Here is a 22,258-nt window from a genome sequence, read left to right as displayed (position 1 = left end):
TGAACATGTGAAATAAGACTACCAGCACCAGGCCCTGGGATTGAGCTGGGAAGCTGAATTATTTGGCAGTGCAGGTCCAAGTCCTATAAATTCTAGGTCATATACATGTTATGTATAAGAGGCTATTTATAATGAATAAACAAAAGTATATGAAATGCCAGATTTACAGGAGGGACCTGAATACTGGCCCGTGTCTGACCTGTGCTGCAGGCTAGAGAAGTAAGGAGGGTCTTGGTCACGCCCTGCATGCAGGGCTGGGGGGACATGTTAAGCTCAAGGCAGTCAGTCATGAAAGAGGCATTTCCCAGCTTACAAGTACATGCCTTTGAGACCCAAATATGTTCCCTTTGTGTCTGATTTTTTATAGCATCAGGGGCTTTTCGTTAATGAAACATAAAAATAAGTAACGACAGCTTCCCTGCATCAGCCCAGGGCTCCAGACTGTGACCTCCTCACCCATCGCTGGACCAGACAGGGCAGCAGGCGGAGGCACAAACAGCTTCTGTCCCTCAGGGTGGGATGGTGCTCCTACTGCATCTGAGTGCAAATGTTGCTTTCTTTCCCTCCGGTCATCTCTTTTTCACCCCAAAGTGCTACATCTGATTGATAAAATGTAGGCAGAGGAGAGACAGAGCTGTACTGAAGCAGGATGCCTCTGCAAAGGCTAACAGCCCCGGGCAGTCTGCAGCTCTGCTGGACTTCTCGCTGATGTAAGGCGTCCACTCTCCCTTCCTCTTCCCTCCATACATGAAGCCAGGAGGCTGGCTTTAACTCTCTTAAATTGAGGATTTGAGATGCTATGTGTACATCATTCCACAATTTTGAAAGAAAAAATAGAAGCACCGTATTTTCCTTTTTTGTTTTATCTTTTCTAGTTTTCCACTGTCTTCTCAGCCCTAGTACACAGCCTTTCTCTATCTGCCCTTTCACGCAGAGTATTTTTCCGATCATTTTCCTTTCTAATTTTTCAGTACTTTTTTTTTCTCTAAGTCTTTCTTCAAAATTAGAAACATACATCTCAGATTTCCCAGACATGTCATTTTTCCACCCAGAAATCTCCCTGGTCATTCGTTTAGGGATTTTCAGGAAGGAGAGAAAAATCCAAATCTTATTTCAAAATACTACCTTTTTTCTTTGATTTTTACTTTGCCAATTTGCCTATTTATCACTGCTGTTTTTTGCACTGCTGTCTCTTCTTTAAACTGTCCTACTTCTTTTCCCCCTGCGCCAGTGCTCTCACAGTGGGAGAGCAAGGGCACGACAGCAAAGGTGGGAATCGGGGAGCTCTTGGGCCAGTGAATGGGACACGACCAAATGTGAAAGGAGATAGTGAGATTTAGCTAAAAGAAAGCCTGATACAGGGCAACATTTTCAAAAGTGGTCACATCCTACTGAAAATGTGAAATATGTTCATCTTGTGTAGCACTGCAGAAGTGCAGGGGTTGGGGGGGGGAATTAATTACCTGGCATTAGGAGCTGGCAGCTCCTCCGTTGCCTGCTGGGCTTGCAAGCCAGGGAACAAGTGGGCAGGCACAAACATGCAAGCGGGGCTGCCCTGCTGCAGCCCCCCAGCGTTTCAGCTGGCAAGGCTGGCTCAGCAGGCACAGGCACTGAACTTCCAGGCTAAGTTTTTCAAATTTTTCCAGCTAAGGGTGGAATGGATGGATTACATTTCAGCATTTCAGATTTCAGCGTTTCAGACATTTCAGGCATTTCAGCAAGAAGTTTTCAGATCTGTTGTGCTGTCAAACAGCACTGTCTTTCTGGGATGCTTCTCTTCACAGACTGTTGTCAAGATGATTTACTAGAAGTCCTAAACTTGTGTGGACAGTTTCTAGGGAGTTTCTACTATCTATCACAATCAGACTCACTAAAAATAGCAAAATATCATCTCTACACAGTGTAACAGGACAATTTCTTGTTCTTTGTCTAGGAAATGACAATGGGGATGTGATTCTCTGACCAGAAGGCCCCTTCCCCCACCAGTTCACCAGTTTGAGGACAGATGCTGGGAATCAGATTGCAGCTACAGCACATTAGGGCTCACATTTTCATGGTATCCACAAAGCATGCTGAGCTTCCACAGTTGTGGTTTCTATACTTAAAACAGAAGTCCTGGTTAACTTTACTGACCCGAGTATTTTTACATACTGTTAGCAATTAAGAACAGAATTAAAAGTAGGGGAATGTCTGCTTTCTGTACACTTTATTGTAGAATATTTTCTTAAGATTATATTTTCTCATATAGCAGCTCTACAGCTTACCCTGGCAAGGCATGGGTGCTTACAGAGAATTAGATGACAGCACTCCCAGGCCTCTGAGCTTCCCTTACGCCAGCCTTAGCTTATACTTACATCTGACTATTCACATCAATGGAACTGTGTGAGTAAGGATGAGTTCTTCACCTGTTTACTGAGTCAGGGCTTCTGGGCTACATCTGGGTGCTGACAGACCTGTGATCTGATGTGGTTAGGGCTGGCTACAGCGTAAGCTAAGGGCGGCATTGCTGCAGGGAACGAATTGCCAAATGTAACTCGGCTCTCAGCATTGAACTCTTACTACTGCTGGCACATCTGCTGATCTGTTCGTGCCACGGAAATCCAGCCTTTGAGGGGAGAGTGAGGGGCAGGGCAAGACTCACTCTGATACATTTACACAGCACTCTGAAACTCTCTGATTAAATGTTTGGCAGACATATGACATATTTTTTCATCTTTTGTATTACAAAATCTATTTTTTCGTATCTATAACAAGAAGTACCTGTTTAATAATGCAGTTTAGAGTCAACAGGAGAGGAAGAAAGGAAAATTACTAGCAAATGTGTTTGTTTGGGAGCAGACTTCTGCCTAAATGGGATGCAAATAACCTGAAAGGAAAATACACAAAAGTACAGCAGAGGATTGTGTTATAAGCTTTATCAAAATCCTTTCAAAGGCAATGGTAGTCTTCCAGTTAGTCCCAGTGGGTTTTGGAGCAGCATGTGGGAAGGTCGGTGCTGGCACCACGTGATGAGGCCAGACTCCATGGCAGTGTCTTCAAACTGCACAAATATTCCCTTAGTGAAGATTGTACTTGTAGTCTTCACTACCCGGTACTGAGTCATCTTGCTAAGCTGGATCAATGACACAACTCTGAGATGAAAAGGGGTGTTTGTTGAATATCCTGGGAAACTGTCACACTCTGACCTGAGGGCTATGGTTACTCCAAAACTGTCAGGAAGGTACAATTTTATCTTTGGTAGCAACCAAGATAAAGTCCCCAGTCCTCCAAACTATGTGCATATTTAAAATTATGAGTAGCTCTATTGATTTCAGGAAGGCTGTGCACATGGGTAGGTGGCCACGTTTGCAGCACTGTAAGAAAGCCGACAAGCACAATCTCCTTGTTCCATCCCCTTTCTATCCCACTTCAAAATAATGTAGGTCTGACTGCTCTGAGCACAGCCCCTAGATGGGATTGTGGAGGTGAACTTGCTCTGAGTTCTGTTATCTTCTGACCGGTCCAAGTATGGTAGATGAAGACCATATGTCTGGTGCATGACTGCAAGTGTGTGAACATGTGAGTAAGAAAGCAGTTACATGGGTTTTTTTTAGTTTCCAGGTATCCCTTTCATTTTGAGGATTTTGGATGAAAGAGTTGCGCCAAGGGGCCTTAAAGGTTGGGCAGAATTAAGAATTTTAGGAGCTGGAAAAGGATTCCTAACAATACCGTCTAAGGCTGTATCTTCCATAACAAGTACATATCCCCATGGCATTTCTTCACCAGGAGATGGAGAGAGGCTGTTTAGCTGCTCCTGTTTGTTTTCAGGCTGCACTCATGTGCCTGTGTGGTTAGAATGACCTTGTTTGAATTAACAAGTTGCTGAGTGTGAATCAAAGGGTAATTGTCATTGCTGTCAGTGGTATTAAACAGACCTGAGCTATTAATTCAAGACAAATGGGAGAAATGAGTAAACAGAAAGTTTACTGGTGTAAGGAAACTACAGGCCTGAGTGGATGTTCTTTGTTGGTTGTATTTCAACTTTATCGCTTTGCTTTGATCATTTGAATTTACCACTGTTTTCAGCTGGAATGTGGAAAAAACTAAAGCTACAGCATTTCTGAATTATTTATTCTGATTTTGAAGGGACAGCCTGTAACAAACTTCCTTGCTCTGCGACTTGTTTTTGGGTAGTCCTTGCTATACAGCCAGAATTTCCATATTGAACATAATGGAATAATTGTATTTCCCCATAAATGTGTTACAAAGAAGCCAATTCCAATGTTCTCTTAGGTAGGAACCCTTTTGGAATTCAGTCCTAAGCATATTTTAAGATTTAGTATGTCCCATAGCGACAAGTCATTGATAAAGTTAAGCCCATAGTCAAGCCTTTACAGGATCAGCGCCAGGGCTTGCAAAGACATATAAAGGCAGGAATCGAGGGGGAGAGAGAGACCAGCAGGACTCTAGAAATGACCAGCAGGATTCCTAGAGCAGCCAGGGGCTGGGGGCGTCTTGCAAATTCATAACAACTATAAATACTGCTAGGGTTGTTAATGAAACTCTTCTGGCAAAACACTGGTAAAACTGGGGGGATACTAATGCAAGTTTTAGAGGGGGTAAGGAAGTTTAGTCCCTGCTCAGACCCTTTCCATCCCACAGCCCATGTCCTGCTTCCCATCACTGCTCCCACCCTTCCAGAGGCTGCTGCCCGCAGCTACAGGGGCCACCACAGGTCCTGCTTGCTGGAGCATGAAAGCACCCTTGCAGGTTTTCACCCAGGGGGAACTGAAGTCAGGGGAGGGTAGGAAAGGAGCAATCTGTAGACTCTTCTCTGGAGATCTCCACATTACTGTTTTTATTTTAATAGAAATGTAGTTTTAAATGCTACAGGACTCTCCAAGCCCATGCCCTCCCTACCTTGCTTTTAGCATTCTTGCTCCTTTGACTCAGTGCCTTTTGATGTAGTCTGGCAAAAATCTGGAGAAAAGACCAAGGCTTGTGTGCAGAAAGGAGCATCTTGGTTCTGAGGCTCAAAGCAGCGTTACTGGCCCAGTGAATGTTTAGTAGCTTTCCCATTTTAATGAGTCCTCCAAGTTTCTATGTCAAAGGGCTGAGGGGATGTTTTAGAAACATTTAATAAACATCATGCAGTTGCTGATGGAGTTAATGTAAACGCTATAGGATGTTTTATCAGTTGTCCCTCTGTTTAGTCTGGGAAGCAGAAGAATGAGGGGAACAAAAAGAGTCCTCATGTACCCAAAAGGTTGCTACAAAAAATAGCAATGGACTGTTCTCCATCTCTTTCTTTTGCTAAAAGCAAACGGGCAAGGTTAAGGACTTAAAATGGGATGTTAAGAAAAACTTTCTAACTCAACAAATAGCTTAAACACTTGAAGGGATGACTTACGGGGGAGATGCTATATTACTGTACTGTGTTTCAAGAACGGGTTAGATGAAGGTCTATAAGGGATGTTGTAAAGTCCTTGGTTCTTCTTCAGAGCAGGGGATGAATTTATTGAATTACCCCTTGTACTCCTGTTCAACCATACTTTCCTGTGGTATTGTGATCACTTCAATAAAGTAATATTTTAATGCAGATAAATAAATGAAGTTGCAGGACCTTGTGAAGCAGTCCACCTTTATGCAATTTGATGTCTGGTTCTAAGGGTTATTTCAGTTAGGGTACTTGAAAGTCCTAATCCTTGCCAAGTTCATGAAATTATTCACACTTGTTTTGCAATTTAGGAAGTTCAGCTTTCATTTTCACTTTTCTGGAAGCTATACTAGATGTTTCATTTTTCTAAAGTGACTCTCCAAAACCACGAAATGATTTAAGACTGAATTTTATCCTTGACTATAACAGTGATTTAAGATACTGGTTTTCCCCCTACACAACAAATAACTGTATATCACACAGATTATCTTTGCCTGTGATTGCTGTTTATTCGCAAGAGTCTTGCTTTGGAACACAGAGTGCCCATTACTATTTTCGGTTGCGTTACCTGAGTCACCACTTTTAACTGGCTTGAATAGGCTATAGTTTAAAAATATTCTAAAATTCTATCTGCATCACCAAGCTTTAATAAAAACCAAAAAAAGTTTATTCTCCTTTTCTTCACAGGTGCATTTGTAGCAATACTTGCTACTCAATTATCATTTTTTTTTTAAAAAGCATTTCCCTTTTCTTGCCAGTTGCCTGTGTGATCCTGTGATAACTGATTGCCAGCTTAATTTCTCACTGGATTGAATTATTTCTTGGAAGAACTGATTGGGAGTGTCATAGTGCTTGTCTATGTTTTAAATCTCTCTCCTGTGCCACATTCCTTGGCTTTTAATTTCATTATTTTTACCTAACGCTTCAATAATTCTCCTTAAGAACAAGTTAGCTTTCAGAAAGCTTATTACTAGCCTTATCTTGAGACATGACTGTCTTTGTTTTCATTATACAGTGTTATTTTTTTTTTTGGTTGACTATTTAAGAGGCCTGCCAGAGTGAACCAAAATTAATGCAAGGCTGGTAGTGTAGAGTTTCAATGCAGCACCTAGCAAAGAGCCTTGGATGAATTTTACCTAGGTAAGATCAAGAAGTCAATTTGAGAACGTGGAAGAGTACTTGTCTGCAGACAGAGACCTTAAAACTATGAACAGAGAGTAGCTTGGGAACACTGAAACCCACAGGAGTACCAATTCATCTTTAAGCATCAGCCTTGCGAAATACTTGCCAGGATTCGGATATGTTATTTGCAAGCACCAAGCAAATCAAAATTGAAAGGCATCACATCTGTTTGTACCTTCATGTGAATTACTTGATTCAGTGTCACATCTGAAAAAATCAAAGTAAAAAATCACTGTTAAATTGAAAACTAAAAATAAAAGCAGAAAAATCACTGTCGAAATCAGTACACTTAAAAACAGAGGAGTGAATTCATATTGGAAGACATCACAAATAACTTAGACATATTTTCTTCATCGTTCTTTGTTGTAGCAGCAGAAGATGATAATGTACATTTGGTGTTACCAATGTAAATGATGCTTCACACAGACAAGGTGAATGCCATGCCTTGCTCCAGAGAACATATAAACTCAAGTCCAGGACTTGCAACTGATCTTGCACAGATGGACCCAAGCTTCCTTGCAGCAGCTTATCGTCTCAAGGATTCTCTTTGCCAGCTCGATGGTCCACCCATGCACCATCAGGTTTGAAGCTGTGGCCAAGCAAACAAACTATATACACAAGTGCCTTTTGTTGCTGGGAGGTCCATCCAGTGTGCCAGCAGACAAAAACACCTTCATAGTCTGAAAACACAAATCCCATTTTGTAGCATACCCAAGTGACTTAAAAACTTTCACCTTAATGGTGATCATGGTTAGGGGCATTTTATCCAAAAGCTTTGTAAACTGAGTTTACTGGGTCTTGGACAAGTTCAGAGGCAGATCTCTGGTGGAACTCCCTTTTGACATAGGGCTGATCTTGGTGAGCCAGGTAACACAAAGATCATTTGTCTAAAGCAAGCATTTTAATACGTTTTAGTCGCATTCAAGTAACTTGGCATTCAACTTAAAGCTATCTTGAATACCATGGGGATTTACAGTGCCAACAAGTAGGTTCAAGATCTAACACATTTGCATCTACGCTGTTAGACTCAAGTATTTGTTTTGAAAAGTTACGCAGCCTTCTAGTCTGCCAGATGCCAAACACCATGTAAAAATCTTGGGAGAATCGGAGTTGATGGGAACGTAAGGTTTTAATACCTCCCAAACTGATTAACTGGTTTTAGTTGTCAGTGGAAATTATTTTGCTGGTGTTGAGGTGACTTTATCGGTATGTACGACATACTGGTGTGCGAATAGCACCTACCTGGCAGAAACAGATCCAGTTCCCACTTGGGTGGAGGAATAGGAATGGCCACACATAGCAGATGACGAGTTTGTGAGAGGCCAGCAAGATGGGGATGGGGAAGAGAGACAGGAGATGTCAGCTAATGGCATCCCAGATACATCTGCAGCTGAGTGCTGAGACCATGGGAACTGATATATTGGCTTAGACCATGGCTTGGTAAACACACAGCTTCCACCGTTTAATCGGAGGCTGGGCTGTTGCTGAAAGGTGTAGCCCGCCCTCTTTCCTGGTCCCCTCAGCCCCATCTGTGGGCGTTTGCGGTGGCGGCGGTGGCTGATGTGACTCACTTCCCCCCGTGGGACCGCTTGCCGTGGCACGGCGGGAGCGCAGGCTGAGGGCCTGCAGGAAAGGCAAGCCTGCTTTTTTGGGCAGCTGCATAGCCTTAGGAAGCCGTACCTTAAACCCGGTATCCTGTTGGTGACAGTGACCAGCCCTAGATAAATTAAGGGAAGACATGAGAAACTCTAAAGCAGGTAATTATGGAGCGACTTGGCCTTCAGGCATTGTCTGTCATTTCCCCCACTAATGACACGTTTGATGCACGCCCTGCGTCTAACCAGGCCTTCTGTGCTTTTAAACGTTCCCCAGTTGCAGCCCTGGATATTCTTGCCATCTGTACACCTATCTGATCTCTGCCGAGCCCTCACAGGCCTCACTGTATCTGATCTCTGCTGAGCCTTCGCAAGCCTCACTCCGCGCCGCATCCTGGGGCAATGAATTCCACTGACTGAACAGCGCGTGGGCCCGAGTGGCGCGGGGCGAGGCGAGGCCAGGGCCGTGCTGCTCAGCACCACTGGGTCTGCTGCCGCTTGCAAAGCTTAAACCCAGAGGTTACCAGAGGAGCAGTACCGGAGAGGCTCGCCGTCATTCTGCCGTCGGTTCGTTTTTAAGAACGTTGCTCTTACAGGCGCGCAGCAGAGCCAAGCCGCGTAGCTGCCAAGGGAGGGCTTGGCACGGCTAAGCGAGGCGCCCCGCGCCCGCCTCGCCGCGGGTAACTGGGGAGGGGGCGCCCAGCTCCCGGCACAAGCCCGGGAGGAGGATCCGCAGATCTTCCGCCTCCCCCCTGCGCGGCGGTCGGGCCCCGCAGCCGGCTGCGGGCTCGCCGTGCCGGCGGGACCCCCCTGCCCGTGCCGGGCCGGTGCTGCGAGGCCCGGGGGGCGGGAAGCGGTCGGCCCCCGCCCCCTCACCTGCTGCCCGGGGCGGGCGTCCCGCGGGGCGGGCGGGGGCGCCGCTGCCTGGCCGGGCTCGGCGCGGCGCTGCCCGCGGAAACTTGTGCGGCAGGAAGGGAGCGGAGGGCGGGAGCGGGGCCGCCGGAGCAGCGGCTCCTCCTCCTCCTGCGCCCCGGACCCGGCGGCGCTGGGAGAGGAGCGGCAGCGGCGGGGCCCCATGCGGCGGCCGGGACGGCGCTCTCCGCCGCCCGGCCCCAGCAGCACCAGCAGCAGCCGCCGCCGCCGATGACCTGGACCAGCAGCATGAGCAGCGGCTACAGCAGCCTGGAGGAGGAGGAGTCCGAGGAGTTCTTCTTCACCGCCCGCACCTCCTTCTTCAGGAGGCCGCCCGGCAAGACCCGGGCCGCCCCTCAAGTAAGTGCCGTGCGCCGGGCTGAGGGGCGGCCTCGCCCCGCGGGGCAGCAGCCGCCGGGCCGGGCCGGGCCGCGTCCCCTGCCCTCCCTCCCTCCCTCCCTCCCTCCGGCCTCGGCCTCCACGTGTCCGCCGCCGCCCCCCCTCCCCCACGGGGAAGGACCCGCGGGAGCCGCCCGGGCCCCGCCACGGAGCGGGGAGGAGGCGGCGGGGAAGGGCTTCCCGCCCCGGGCTTCGAGCGGGGCTCCTGCGCGGGCCCGGCGTCCCTCCGGAGGGGCCCCCGCCAGCTCCGAGAGCCCGCCGCGGTGCCCGGCTCGGGAGCCGGCCTGAGGGAGCCAGGCTGCAAGCCTGGCCCCGCGGAGCCCGGCGGGCCGGGGGGCTGGGGATGTGATCAGAAATCACATGTTTCTGTGGTGAGTAACCGCGCTATCAGCTCTGCTATCGGCGCTGCTGGCAGCTCTGCGGCGGGGTACGGCAAGGTCTGCTTGTTCACTCCTCTCGGAGCTCATTTCAGGATGAATGACAGCCTCTTCAGCTGTTTTGTTGGCGGAGAAAGGCCCTCAGAAGTGTTTAAGTGTCTTGGTTTAAGCACGCAAGCCCAGGAAATCGGTTACAAGTGGGCTTTGAAGTGAAGAACTGATTAAAACCAAGGCAAAAACCCCAAACCAAACTCCTTTGTGGTCGGCATTGAAATTTCACCGGAGAACCTGCAGGGCTGTGGGCAGAGTGCGAAGTGTTGGTGTGCTGAGGAAGCCTTGCCGTAACGAACCCCGTTCCCCTCTCCAAGGGGCAAAACTGGTGGCAGGGATATGAAATGGAACAGCCCCTGTCCAATCTAGAGCAGTTGTTAAACCATATAGGGTAAACGTCACATTTCTTTAGCTAAGCAGTATAGCCCCTCTTATTTTTCTCTTCCCAAAGCGCAGGATCTCTTTCCACAGGTGGTCTGTACCTTTGAGAACTCTGAGCTAGTGAGCCTGTTTGTTTATGCTAGCTCTTCTTTGCCTGTTCCCACCAGTGCCTGTGGCTTCTCTCTGTTCAGTGCCTGTTTGTACAAACTTCTGGTGTTTTTTCCCCACTGGACTTTGGTGTTGATATTACTGCTGCTATGGAGGCCTAGTTATAAACTTGCTTGTCAAAACCTGGATATCTCCGATGCCCTCTGATCCCCCCCCCCCCCCCCCCCCCGTGGGGCTTGTCAAGAACCATCATTGTTCATTGCCCACAGCTTTTCCTCTAGGCTATGTTGTGCTGCAGAAAGCCAACCATGATTTCTGTTTCTGTGAGGTTCTCCATCTGTTATGCCCTGTTTGTGATTTGCTTAAAACTTAAGCCCTCTAACTGCTCCTCAGGAAACTCCTGCTCCCGTTCAAGGAAGTGCATCGAGCTTTCTTGAGCTTTAGCTTCCTTTGCAAAGTTTGGCAGGGAGCCTGGACGCACCCTCTCCCTACACCTGAGCTCACGCACCTTCTGCAAATAGGCTGGGACCAGCTTTTTATCTGGTCATGGGTGCTTATCGTTGCACCCCTCCTCAGGGGTCATCTTCCTGTCAGTCATCTGGAGTTTCAGCCTCCCAGTAACCTGAGGGACCCTCTGGAAGTTGGCGAGTCCGGCCGAGCATCCTTGAACTTGCTAACCTATTTGACCAGCGTTGGCTGCCACCTGGCCCTTACAGAGGAGGGCCGTGGTGTGACCATACTGTATGAACAGATACCTAACTGCTGTCAAGCAGCGCATAGCTACTGTAGCATCAGATGTGAGAAGGCCCAGGTCTCGATTCAGATCCTAAAACCACATGTATCTGTATAACGTTGTTGTATGAGTTGTGTTATTAAATACTAGTTGTATAAGTAGTAAACTGTGCAAACATGTAAATCACTGTATGCGATGTTAATGCTTCCAAGGCAGGAAGGATGGGAAAAAAATTGATATTGTGCCCTAGTAATGTTTCCCAAAAGAATGCTGCAGTGAGGTGCTGCAGGGTACATGTTTAAGTATGTATTTAGTAGCCTGGAACAAATTCATGTGTATTGCTGACTCTGCGGCATCAGAAACACTCAGTTAATGTTTCTAGTCATAAAGTTATTACCAGTTGCTCTGAGCTGCTGAGTTACAGAGGAAAGAAAAAAAAATACCCCCAAACAATGCTGAATGTAGATTTCAACAGTCATGTGGCCAGTAAGAGTGAGTTTCCCCTTCCAGCAATAACAGTCATAATAAGCCTCTTTGTACGGATGAGGATGTTACTTTTGGTTTGTATTTGAGGTTTAGTCAAAAAATGCATACTATGTCCCCTTGAGCAAAGAGAAAAGAGGGGAGCTGTTAGTTATTGTTTCTGTGTCTTTCTCAACCATACGGATATTAAGTTTTGCAGTGTGGGTTTCTTTTCTTGTAGAAGACTTAAGTACTGGCAATTACTTTTATCCCTCCGTTTTAGTTCCCTCTACCCCCTTTCTCGCAGAAAGGGGGTTAGAATGTTTGGTTTGCAGCTATGCCTGCAGAAAAACTCTGTAGTAGTGTTTGGACTTGTTTTGTATGGATTTCCAATGAAAAGAAGGAAAAAAGGAAACTAAGTAGCTGGGTGATTTTTTTTTTTTTTTCCATTTTATGGGGCAGTGATGGGCTTACTTACGTACCTCAATTTCTGCAGCTAAGACAGGAGTAATGGGTTGATACAATTCTGGTGTAAAAATCTTGTGATAGGCAAAGCCCAAAGGTACTAAGATGCCTAGTCTTTCCTGGAGTGGTTAAAGACTTTCTCTCTATATAGACCACTTCTAAAAAAATGAAGCATAAAACCCATTACAGCATAGGACAGGCAGCATGGTGTTTTGGGGCTGAGCAGTGGCCCCAAAGTTCGTTCTTAGGCAAGACATAACTTTTAATCTGAGGGCAGCATGCATAAAATGCAGGTTGCTTTATGCTGTGGTGTTGCTTGTGAGAGTTTAGCTTTAGTTAAGATTTTTCATCTTCTGTGGCTGTTGTAAAATTTAAGTATCAGAGGCTAGATTAAGCTCAGTGCGGCCCTGTTTCATGTTTGCAGTGACTCATTTAATACATGAAAAAGAGTAACTGTAAATATTTTTGTCCTGCCAGTGTGACTACTCATGTGAGGTAAAATTACCCATGTACACAGGCTTTTGCAAGATCAGACTCATGCTTCTGTATTATCAAGCATTTGGAAATTGTCCATTCCCTGTAGAGAAAATACCAACATTTAGATGTTTTGCAAACTTTTGAAAGCTAACCCTGTTCTCTTCCTCTTTCCTCCCACCCACATCCATCCTTTCAGGAAAAGTGAAAAAAGTCATGCCTGCTCCTGCAAGCCCTACCATGTGTTGGAGGGATATGCATCTTCCTGCATATGTTTTCTGTGCTTCCCTTACACACACCAGTCCCCCATATTCTCCCACTTTGAACAGTGTTGATGTAAATTCTCGCAATACTTCTTTCTCAGGTGGCTTGATGGACGATGGCATTTCAAGCGTTGTGGTTGGTGTCTGGGCTAGTTCCCTGTCTTGCTAAGCTCATGTCTTCCGTGAGGAGGGTCACTGTAAATGCCTGGGGACCGCCCTGTGCTTGGTTCTGCTTGCTCTGCATTTAGGTATCCCCTTCCACTGGAACTGTAAGGGTTAGAAATGGGAGAAGAGATGATGGGTGAGGTATCTCTCTGCCCTTATACAGGAGGGATCTGTGAGGGCGGACACTGCTGTGCTTTGGGAAACACTGCTTCAGAAGCTGGCAGTGCTGTGAAGATCAGGGATCCCAGTTGTTAGAAGAGGGCAAATCCTGCAGCTTGTATTCAGCATCTGAATAATGAATATTTTACATGCAAAATGTGAGAGGGCTCTGCTTGATGTCTAATGCAAATTAGCTTGGAGATAGGAAGTTTGACACTTGGATGCTGCTCTTTTCTTTAAAGAAGAAAGCAGCGATGTGTTTATGCTGTTTTTCACCATTTCACGTAGGGCTCTGTGCAAGCACTTGCAAGAAAAATGCAATTGCTTCCATGGAGAGTTTCCAGAAATGCATGCTTTCCTCCTGCACCTGAGAACGTGCTTGTTGCTTCGCTGTTAACACTGGTCCTTGCATCTGAAGTCTAATTTCTCCCTCTCTCTTCCTCTTACTCGTCTCAGTCTTCTCGGCTTCCAGACCCACTTGCTGTCTTAGTTCCTTCCCCTGCACCCGCACCCAGTGCCCCCTGCCATGACATTGTTTTTGTGGATGTCTTTTCTGCACGTCAGTGGAATTTGCAGGTGTGGTAATGGGGCTGGGAAAGGAAGTTCATAAAAATAAGCTGGAAATGGAAAGCGGATATAAAAATGCAGTGGAGGTATGAAGGAGAGAGGCAAAAGGCAGAGGGTGAAAGTCTCATCCCTAACTAGTCCTGGCAAGATAACCAGTCATCTTGCATTTCACTGTCAGAAGAGGAGGTTTGCATGGAAAGATGTAGCAATTATTTTTTTTAATGGATGAGCTGGTGCAAGCTTGAGAAAGATGAACTTCTGGGTGCAGAAGCCCTTTAGTAGGTCTGTTCCACGTGAATTTGCACAGTGAGTTGAGGCACTTCATTGAGAGAGAGACCAAAAAAGCATTTTATTTAGGAAGAAAATGATTTCTAGGAGTAAAATGCAATTTGTAGCTGTGCAAGTCTGGTTAGTATGGCTTTGTGTTACCAGTGTCCGTTATTAATAAATTTCACGTTCTTTGGCCATTGCAACTCTTCCTGGGTTTCCTTTCAGTAACATTCCCTAGGGAAAACAGCTTTCCTGACTACCAGAACAAATGAGGTTTCTAATTATAGGCCCGCTTTGGAGCCAAAAAGTTTAGGTTTGTGTTTGACATGTAGTCATGAAACTTATTTTAAAAAAAAACAACTAAAAATATCCAGTAATGTTTCATTTTATGGTTTTGGTTTTTTTTTTCCAAAATCCACTGGCAGTCAGTGAATATTATGGGATAAACATTGTCGCAACTAAAATACTTGAAAGTTAAGAGTTGAAGGAATAAGCGGGGTAGAGATTGTGTCTATTTTAAGCCCACACCACTGTCAGAGTAAACTAGTGGTCCTAACTATGTTTTTGCCTTACTGTTCTCTGAGAGCACTTGATGCAGGGTGTGTGTGTCAGTGGCTTGGATGAGTGTGGTGGCCATTTTTGGGTGAAGTCAGAGTCCCCTTCTGGTATCTGAAAGTCTCTGGAGGTAAGATGAGATTTATACTCTGTGCAGAGGACACTGATAGCTGTGTCTTGGAGAATTTGAATTTTGGAGACTTAACTATCACAAAAGTTTAAGAAATAAGTTTAGGAGAGATGTATTAACATACTTTCCCAAGAAGAGTTCAAGCCACTAAAATATCTAATGAATGCTGTTACATTCAGCAATTTATTTTAAGTGCCATGGATGCAGCAAGAGTGGCAGGTAGTATTCAGACTAGGTGATTCTTTCGACTTTTTTCTTTAATCTATTGTATTAATACTATATATATGTATAATACTATAGGTGTGTCTCGGGCAGTTTTTTCTGTTAGCATAAACTTTTGGAGCACCAGCAATGTGATATGGGCTTTGTTCTTGACATCTGTTTGAATTCCACCAGATAAACACTGGATTTTTTTAATTTTCCTTTTATTTGGAGAAAAAAAGGCTTTGATTCACCTATATAGCTACTGTACTCCCAACACTCAGGCTTCTTACTGGTAAGATCAGGAGTACCTAGTATGTGTGGCTGTTTTGTGATTTAAGTGATGTAATTGAGTTGGGATAATCCTGTAGCTTAATCTAAGCTCAAAGGCAGAAGAGCACAACTGCTGGAGCTTTGAACTTTCACTGAAGTCAGAAAGTATTGGGCACCTGTAGCCTCATGGTCCAAAATGTTTAGACTTAGGCTTCTTTAGACATATAGAGTCATAGAATCATTTAGTTTGGAAAAGACCTTTAAGATCGTAGAGTCCAACTGTTCACCCAACACTGCCAAGTACATTGCTAAACCATGTTCCTTAGCACCACATTTGCATGTCTCTTCAATACCTCCAGGGATGGTGACTCAGCTCTTCTCCAAACATATGCAGAATAATGTTGAACTGGTTCTTTTAAAAGTAAGGAGTTTTGTTTTAACTGAAGTGTGGTGAATTTGGGGAAGTTTTTTTGGGGGAAGGAATTTGCAGAGCAACTGAGCTCAGGGTCATCTGAATACACTGAAGATACTTAAAAAATCTCATAAACAGTTACTTGAGAAAGGAGAGAATTTGGTACCCTGTTTTCATGATCTCTTATTTTGGCTGTAGACCTGTGTGTAAGAATAATATCAGAATAACCGTTTTGAAGAGGTTCTTGCTGGTTAGCATTTAGCTGCTGCAAGAGCAAAATTATGAAGAAAAACTAAGTAAAAACTGATACTGCAGTTTGTTTGCTGCTTGTGTAAAAAGCCAGTGGCACCAGTGTTGGATTAACAGTTGCAAATAAACCAATTAACGGAGGATTTTAGATGGAGTGGTGGATCTGTAACGCAGCATTTGCCTATGACGGTGTACTTGTGAGCTAAGCCAAACAATGGAAGCATCAGGAAGAGAGAAGTGGGAGTGACAGGTCTCTAATGGACAGGCAGCTGAAACCCTGGGGGCTTCTGCAAGCAGTATGCAGGGCCAGGTACTGCACTTTCTTCGCAGGTAAAAATAGTAGGGATTTTATGTATGTATGCCTATATGCACTTACATTAAAAAAAAAATTTAGAAAGTATCACACACACACAGATTTGTACCTCTTGAGACCAATGTTCAGGAAAGGCTTTAAAACCAGGACATCCTGCAGGCTTTAGTGGCATACCGCAGTGGAACTGAAACTGTGCTGTCATCCCCTCCAGTTTTGGTGCAGTGCTTACCTGACTACAGTATTGCCAAGCTTTTGTATGTGTTTAGGTGCCTGTAACAAAGCCCAAATGTTTCTGTAGACAGATATAAATTGACTTGGGAAGAGTAATTGTGGCTTTCCTTCTGTTTTTTTGGTGCACACGGTCTTTTGCAAAATACTGCAGACAGTTTTGAGGAGAGTGCTTCCTATGCAGATATGTATTTGGCTATGCTAAGTAGCCACATGTGATTTATGTAGCAATTAAGATCACTTTCTAGTTACTCATCTGTGTGTACTGGAGACATTTGTGTTGCCGTATATGGAGGAATCTATGCTGTGCTGAAAATAATAGTAAAAGCAGCAGTGGTCCATCTGCCTCAGAGGAAGCATCAAGTGTTAATGTTGGGTATGTAGGAGTACTTGGTGTGCTGGTTGTCAGCTTCTCCATCTCACCCTTTCCCCACTATGTAACTGTGGGAAAACGCTGTTTGCAAGTGCGTTTCTTTTAGAAATTACATACAATATAATACAGTAGGGGCAAGTTACAAAGGCAGTTGTCTGTAATCTTTTATAGTTATCCCTGTTGTCCATAACTAGGACTGCTTGTCTTGTGTTCTGTCTCCTAATTGATCCGAGGTGTGATCAAGTGCATGGATGCGCAGTCTCACCATGCTGTACTCCTTCTCATAGTGCACAGTCCTTGTATCTTGTGTTTGCAGCACCCAATCAATATGATCTCTCTAAAGTCTGATTAGTAATAATAAAAACTGAAGGCCAAGTTCTGCTTTGGAGATGATAGTTTGCTAAATAATTAATCTTATTTCCACTGAAGCAGGGATCCCATGATTTGGCTTTTCGCCCCCAAAGAAAAGTTTGGGATAGATCAAATTTGTTAATGCTGCAAGAGTGCCTTAATGCCTTTCTTGATGGCTAATAACATCTATCATAGCGAAATTCCTCTCAGTGACTTCTTATACATAGTTGTGCCTAGGATCACACTAGCCTGTAAACTTGGAAGAGTTTATTTCAGATGTTTCATTTAGAGCACTAATTTTCTCTTGCTGGGTTGCTCTCTTCTGAAGAATTCTGCTCCTCAGGAGCAAAACCTGGTCATCTTGCTGTTTGGTCCACCAACAGCTGGAACTAGTGTGTTCACTTACAGATACATAAGCTAAGATTGTGGAAGTCTTCTTGTTCAGAACTACTCGTTTCATTGCAAAGTATCTTCATGGTTCATGAGAGAAGTGTCTGGCTGTATAAACTCTTGCAACTGCACTAGGGATTTCAGCATGACCAATAGTGCTTATGTGTACAGAAACCGGCATATTCTTTGGCACTGCTTAAAAGATTAAGAATATGGTGGTTGCATGTTGCATAATGGGAGAATTGACCTGCATTGTTTGTCGTAATGTCTGAAATGAGTAAGTTTAAGGTTCAATGCTATTGTGAGATCAGCGTAAGAATCGGTGCAATTTTTTTTAATGATAGATGTATTTTGAACTGCTATATTATGATTTTTGCATTATGATGTTATTGAAGTATGCAAAGATTATGTAGTGTAGGCATAGACAAGCATCTTGTATTACTCTTTCTGAAATAAAGGCAAAAAAAATATTGGGTTTTTTGCATCTCTGGTTAGCTTGCTAGTAGTAGAAAAGTTGGTATGTGGGAAGTGACTTAGGCTATGCCTGAAGTGAACAGCAGGTACGTGCTGTAGCCAGCCAGCTGCAGGAGCTGATCCCCCCCCCAGCTGTCCAGGCTGGTGTCTTAAAGACTGATCAGCAGATTTTTTTGTTACTATGCACGTATGTTTAACTTTGAAAAGTGGTGGAAAGAGAGAGGGTTTCTGCGGAAGGGTTTCTGGATCAGTCAGGTAAAACTGTTTAACCTAAGTACTGAAGACCAAGGAACAGAAATATGAGCAGGACAGAAGTTCATTTTAATCCTGTCAAACATGCAGGCTCCCCATTTCCAGCACCAGGGTACGTGTGATCCAAAAATTAGACCCATGTGATGGCTTTTGTTTCATGATAAAGTACGGAGGTAAATGCCTTAGTAAGTAGTGGTCCTGAAAACTTCCGAAATCCTTAACTCTCCATGAGGTGTGGACCTGGCAGCTGAAGGCTGGAAATAGGTATTGCTTTCATATTTGATAGTTAAGGAATGGAGGAGGAGAAGGAAGGAATCTTTGCGTAGAAGGCTTGCTCCACCTGTTGTAGGAACACTTATCTGTTGCTTAGAGAAAATAGGAGCAAATTATCATGGTTGCATGTGAGGCATGTTAAAAGTCTCATTTGAGATGGGGAGCTGATTTGTGACTTGGCTGTCTTTCAGGTGCTTTGACTGAAAGAAGAAAAAGTATTATATCGGTCCTGCTGATAAGGGTAGGCTGAAAAGTGGCCTCTGCATATTTCCGTGCCAGGGAGTGATGTCTTGTGTTCTGTACAAAAATTGACAGTTTAATCAAAGGTTTGTATTTGGAGCAGTTACTACATTGGGTGCCCATATACAAACACTGGCAGTGGAAGAACACCAGACACAGGGGCAGGGGAACATCACTTGTGCAAGCAACCCGACACGAGCAGTAACCAGACTCCCATGTAATCTGCACAAGAGAAGTCTGCTTTATTAAGGAGAACTTGATCTTTCATTAAATAAATCTTCCTCTGGTTATGATGCTCTCAGCTTTCGTGGGGCCTAGCTTAGCACAGCATTACTTTTCTTATGCAGTGTTTACATATGCTGTGGCCTTGTAACTCTAAAGTACTGTTTTCTGTACTTAGAAGTGTTTCTAAATCTTTGAGCTAATTTTGTTGTAAAATCTAATATTAAGGACAGTTTGCAGTTTTTGCATGAGTTAACAGGTCAGGTTAAAATAAACGAGGTCCTGGGAGTATTTAACTTGATATTCAGGGGCCTTTTAGTTGTTGAATTAAAGGAACACGTTTTTGCCCCTTCAAAGAATATGCAGTGTGGGGTGGTGACTAATGACAGGAGTCATAATCAACTCTTTCTGTAATAAAAATAATTTAGCTGCTGTTACAGAGCCCAGTGAGTGGATCTCAGGATCTAAGTGGATGGATTCAGAGTAGCTAAATAAGATATTCTTGTGGAGTGGGACCATTGTGGAGTTCAAAGACCGGACTATCTTCTTCTGTTTGCTAATATAATTTAGTTATTTCACTGGGTAAGTGACTCTTGAAATACCATTGAATCGGTTTAGTTACCTTTTAATTCATTGAAGTGGTAAGAGACTACTGCATGTACATATGGCTGTCTGAGACATCAGTCAGATAAACTTCTGAACTGGATCATCACATTATTTTCAACTACATTTTTCTATTCTCATTAATTTATATAAAGAGTTGCCTTTCTTAAGTTTGTTTCTTTGGGCTCCATGACTGACAGTATTTAAAGCATTATTCTTTAACAGAATGATTTTATTTTTTCCTCCTTCCTCCTTTTTTCTTCAAGGTCCTGGCCAAGTGAGAACTTGTTTTATTCTTTGAGTACCAATCACTTTCCCTTCTCCTTTTAGTCCAAGGCTGACTTGAACTGCTGTGGTTTACAACAGAACTGCTGACAAATCTAAATACCTTCTCTCAACATTCTCTGTATCAGCTGCAAAGTATCGCTTTGGGCTCCAATTTGGCCTTCATGGGAACAAGTTTGTTTTCATAGAATCTGAAAAACAGTGTTAGTGTTCAGCTGACCATGTGATCCAGTTCTCTGAACTTCTGTTGGTCCCTTGCTTGCCTAGGAGAGGTATCTTTTCTGCTTTTTAAAAAATACAACATTAGCAAAATAAAATTCAGCTTACTGAAATCCACCATGTTTTAACTGACATGTACTAAAGAAAGTATCTTCTGTAAGATTTTTTAATTCTGTGCAGTAAGTTGCAACTTTATTCTTGAGAAAATGACTGGTAACTGTTATCAAAGATTAGAAGAACTGAGAGAATGCCCTTAATGCTAGCTCAAGCCTGTGTGCAAGGAGGCTTCATGAAGTGGATTTGGCTGTGGGATTTCTGGCTTTTTGTCACCCTGGTTGGAATTCATGACCTTCTGTAAAATGAAGCAGACGGCTCATGTGCTTAGTACGGTGAAATTTTTATATTCTGGATTAGGCTGGATGCCAGTTAGCACACAGTATAGACAGTTCCTCTATCTTAGACCTGATCACACCATACATAAACGCTACCCTAAATAAATGCCAAGTATGTAAGCAAGGAGGAGAACCAGAGATGCTTCTTAAATCAGTGGATGTCAAGTCAAAGTGGATCCGTTGCTAGTGGAGTGTATTCCATCAGGATTTCCCCTTTGGTTTATTAAACCATAGGGCATTTGTGGTTGCCTTGATATTGTGATAGCAGGTTTGTTACAAAATACAGGAGAAATAATTTCTGGTACACACCTTTCTCGAGTTCTGAAGAAGAATGGAACTGTCTGTAAAACAATAACCCTATAGAAGTGTGCAGCTGTCAGAAAAATCAAGTTGGCTAGAAACATGACAGGTGGTGTAATGCAAATCAGTTTGACTTCTCATTGATCACCAAATTGTGGTGAGGTTCCTGGGAGATTAGTCCTGCATTTTGTCACAAAGAAAAAGCTTTATGCACACCTGTGCTTGAGATGAATTTGTGAAATGTGTTTTCAGCTGGTGAAGTTACTGGCAGCATACTCTTGTTTTGGCTTGCTTCTGTTGAGTGTCTTTGTTTTTCTAGTTGCCATTACCGTGTCCCTCAGTGGCAGCAGTGGGCGCGGAAGCTTTTGGGAGGAGTGTTGCACCTGCTAAGCTGAATCCTAGGAAATAATTTTCTTTTTAATATGCTGCCCTGGAAAGGGTTGCCCTACCTGCAGGGACTTTGGGGACTCTTCTAGTGAAGGCCTTTGCTATGATGGTCATAGGATGACATTTGGCATTTTGAATATCCAAACTGTTGTTTCACTGCTTCTCCTATGACTGAGAGGTGATACCATGTGCCTTAATACGAATGTCAAAGGATTTAAATAAGTTACAGATTATTCTAATAGAACAGAAGTTACAAAATACCTTTAATGTCTTTCTAAATATTTTCCACTTACAGCATGCATTTGCCCAGTCGTTTATTATTGGAGTTATATCTCAGGTTATTTTGTTTTATGTATAGAGTTGATGAGTTTGTCTTAAGTTGGCAGCTGCTTTTGATTCAGTTGCATGTTCACATGATGTGAGGCTTGTCTCAAGATGGGGGAACATGATTGTTTATACTATGCTAAAAGGTTCATATTATGTGAAGTGAAACATCAAAGTAGTTTCTAATGCTCTGAACTTTAAAACTCACAGTTGATTTAATTAAAAATTAATTAAAAGGCACATCTTTCCCCACCCCTAAATACAGACCCCAAATATTCTTCAAAGCATATTTGATTTTAACAATTTGGTGATTTCTTCCCTGAGGCATCTTTTAAGTTACCACTGGAATATGAAGATGTAGCTTTGAGTTGTGATGATAATAGGCCGTTAGTGCAGTAGATGTTCACCTCATAAGACAATAAAATGACATGTTCTGTGAAAATAGCCTGGTACTGAGAAAAAAAAAAAGAAAAAAAGAGGGAAAAGGAGTTATAAACCTAGTAATTTTTCCTGTAAAAGCCAAAGTTGATGGCAGACTTCTTTTTTAGTTATCTATAGCTCAAAACAGCCCCTGATGCAGCTTGGTGAAGCACGTGGTAAGGATGCTAGTGTGCCACCCTTGGTTTTTTTTTTCTTTTTCTTCTTCCCTCCCCTGTATTAAAATAAGTTTAGTTCTAGCCAGACCTTTATGGCCAGTGCTGAAAAAAATTTGTAATATATAATACAGCTTTTACTGCACTATCTGAAAATGTTATGTGGAGAATTCAGGATGGGAGCTCCATGCTGTATGTCTGAATTTAATCTCTTATGCAAGTAGTAACCTATATGTTTTC

The 22,258-nt window shown here is 43.8% G+C and overlaps 1 protein-coding gene across 2 annotated transcripts in view; it reads left to right on the top strand.

Moving 5' to 3' along the window:
* RASSF3 (Ras association domain family member 3) overlaps positions 1 to 22,258 on the top strand; it is a 111,818-nt gene that overhangs the window by 48,546 nt on the left and 41,014 nt on the right. The window contains exon 1 of one of the 2 annotated variants that reach the window (XM_056338927.1): positions 9,169 to 9,465. The exons of the other annotated variant lie outside the window; for it this stretch is intronic. Coding sequence (XP_056194902.1) covers positions 9,337 to 9,465 — 129 coding nt within the window. The 5' untranslated portion in view covers positions 9,169 to 9,336. Of the gene's footprint in view, positions 1 to 9,168; positions 9,466 to 22,258 lie in introns of those variants that run through there. 2 annotated transcript variants of the gene reach the window in all.

Source organism: Falco biarmicus, chromosome 5, assembly GCF_023638135.1.
Source record: "Falco biarmicus isolate bFalBia1 chromosome 5, bFalBia1.pri, whole genome shotgun sequence".
Lineage (NCBI taxonomy): Eukaryota > Metazoa > Chordata > Aves > Falconiformes > Falconidae > Falco > Falco biarmicus.
The sequence above is the reverse complement of the archived record's forward strand: the minus strand, read 5'-3'. Positions and strand labels throughout refer to the sequence as shown.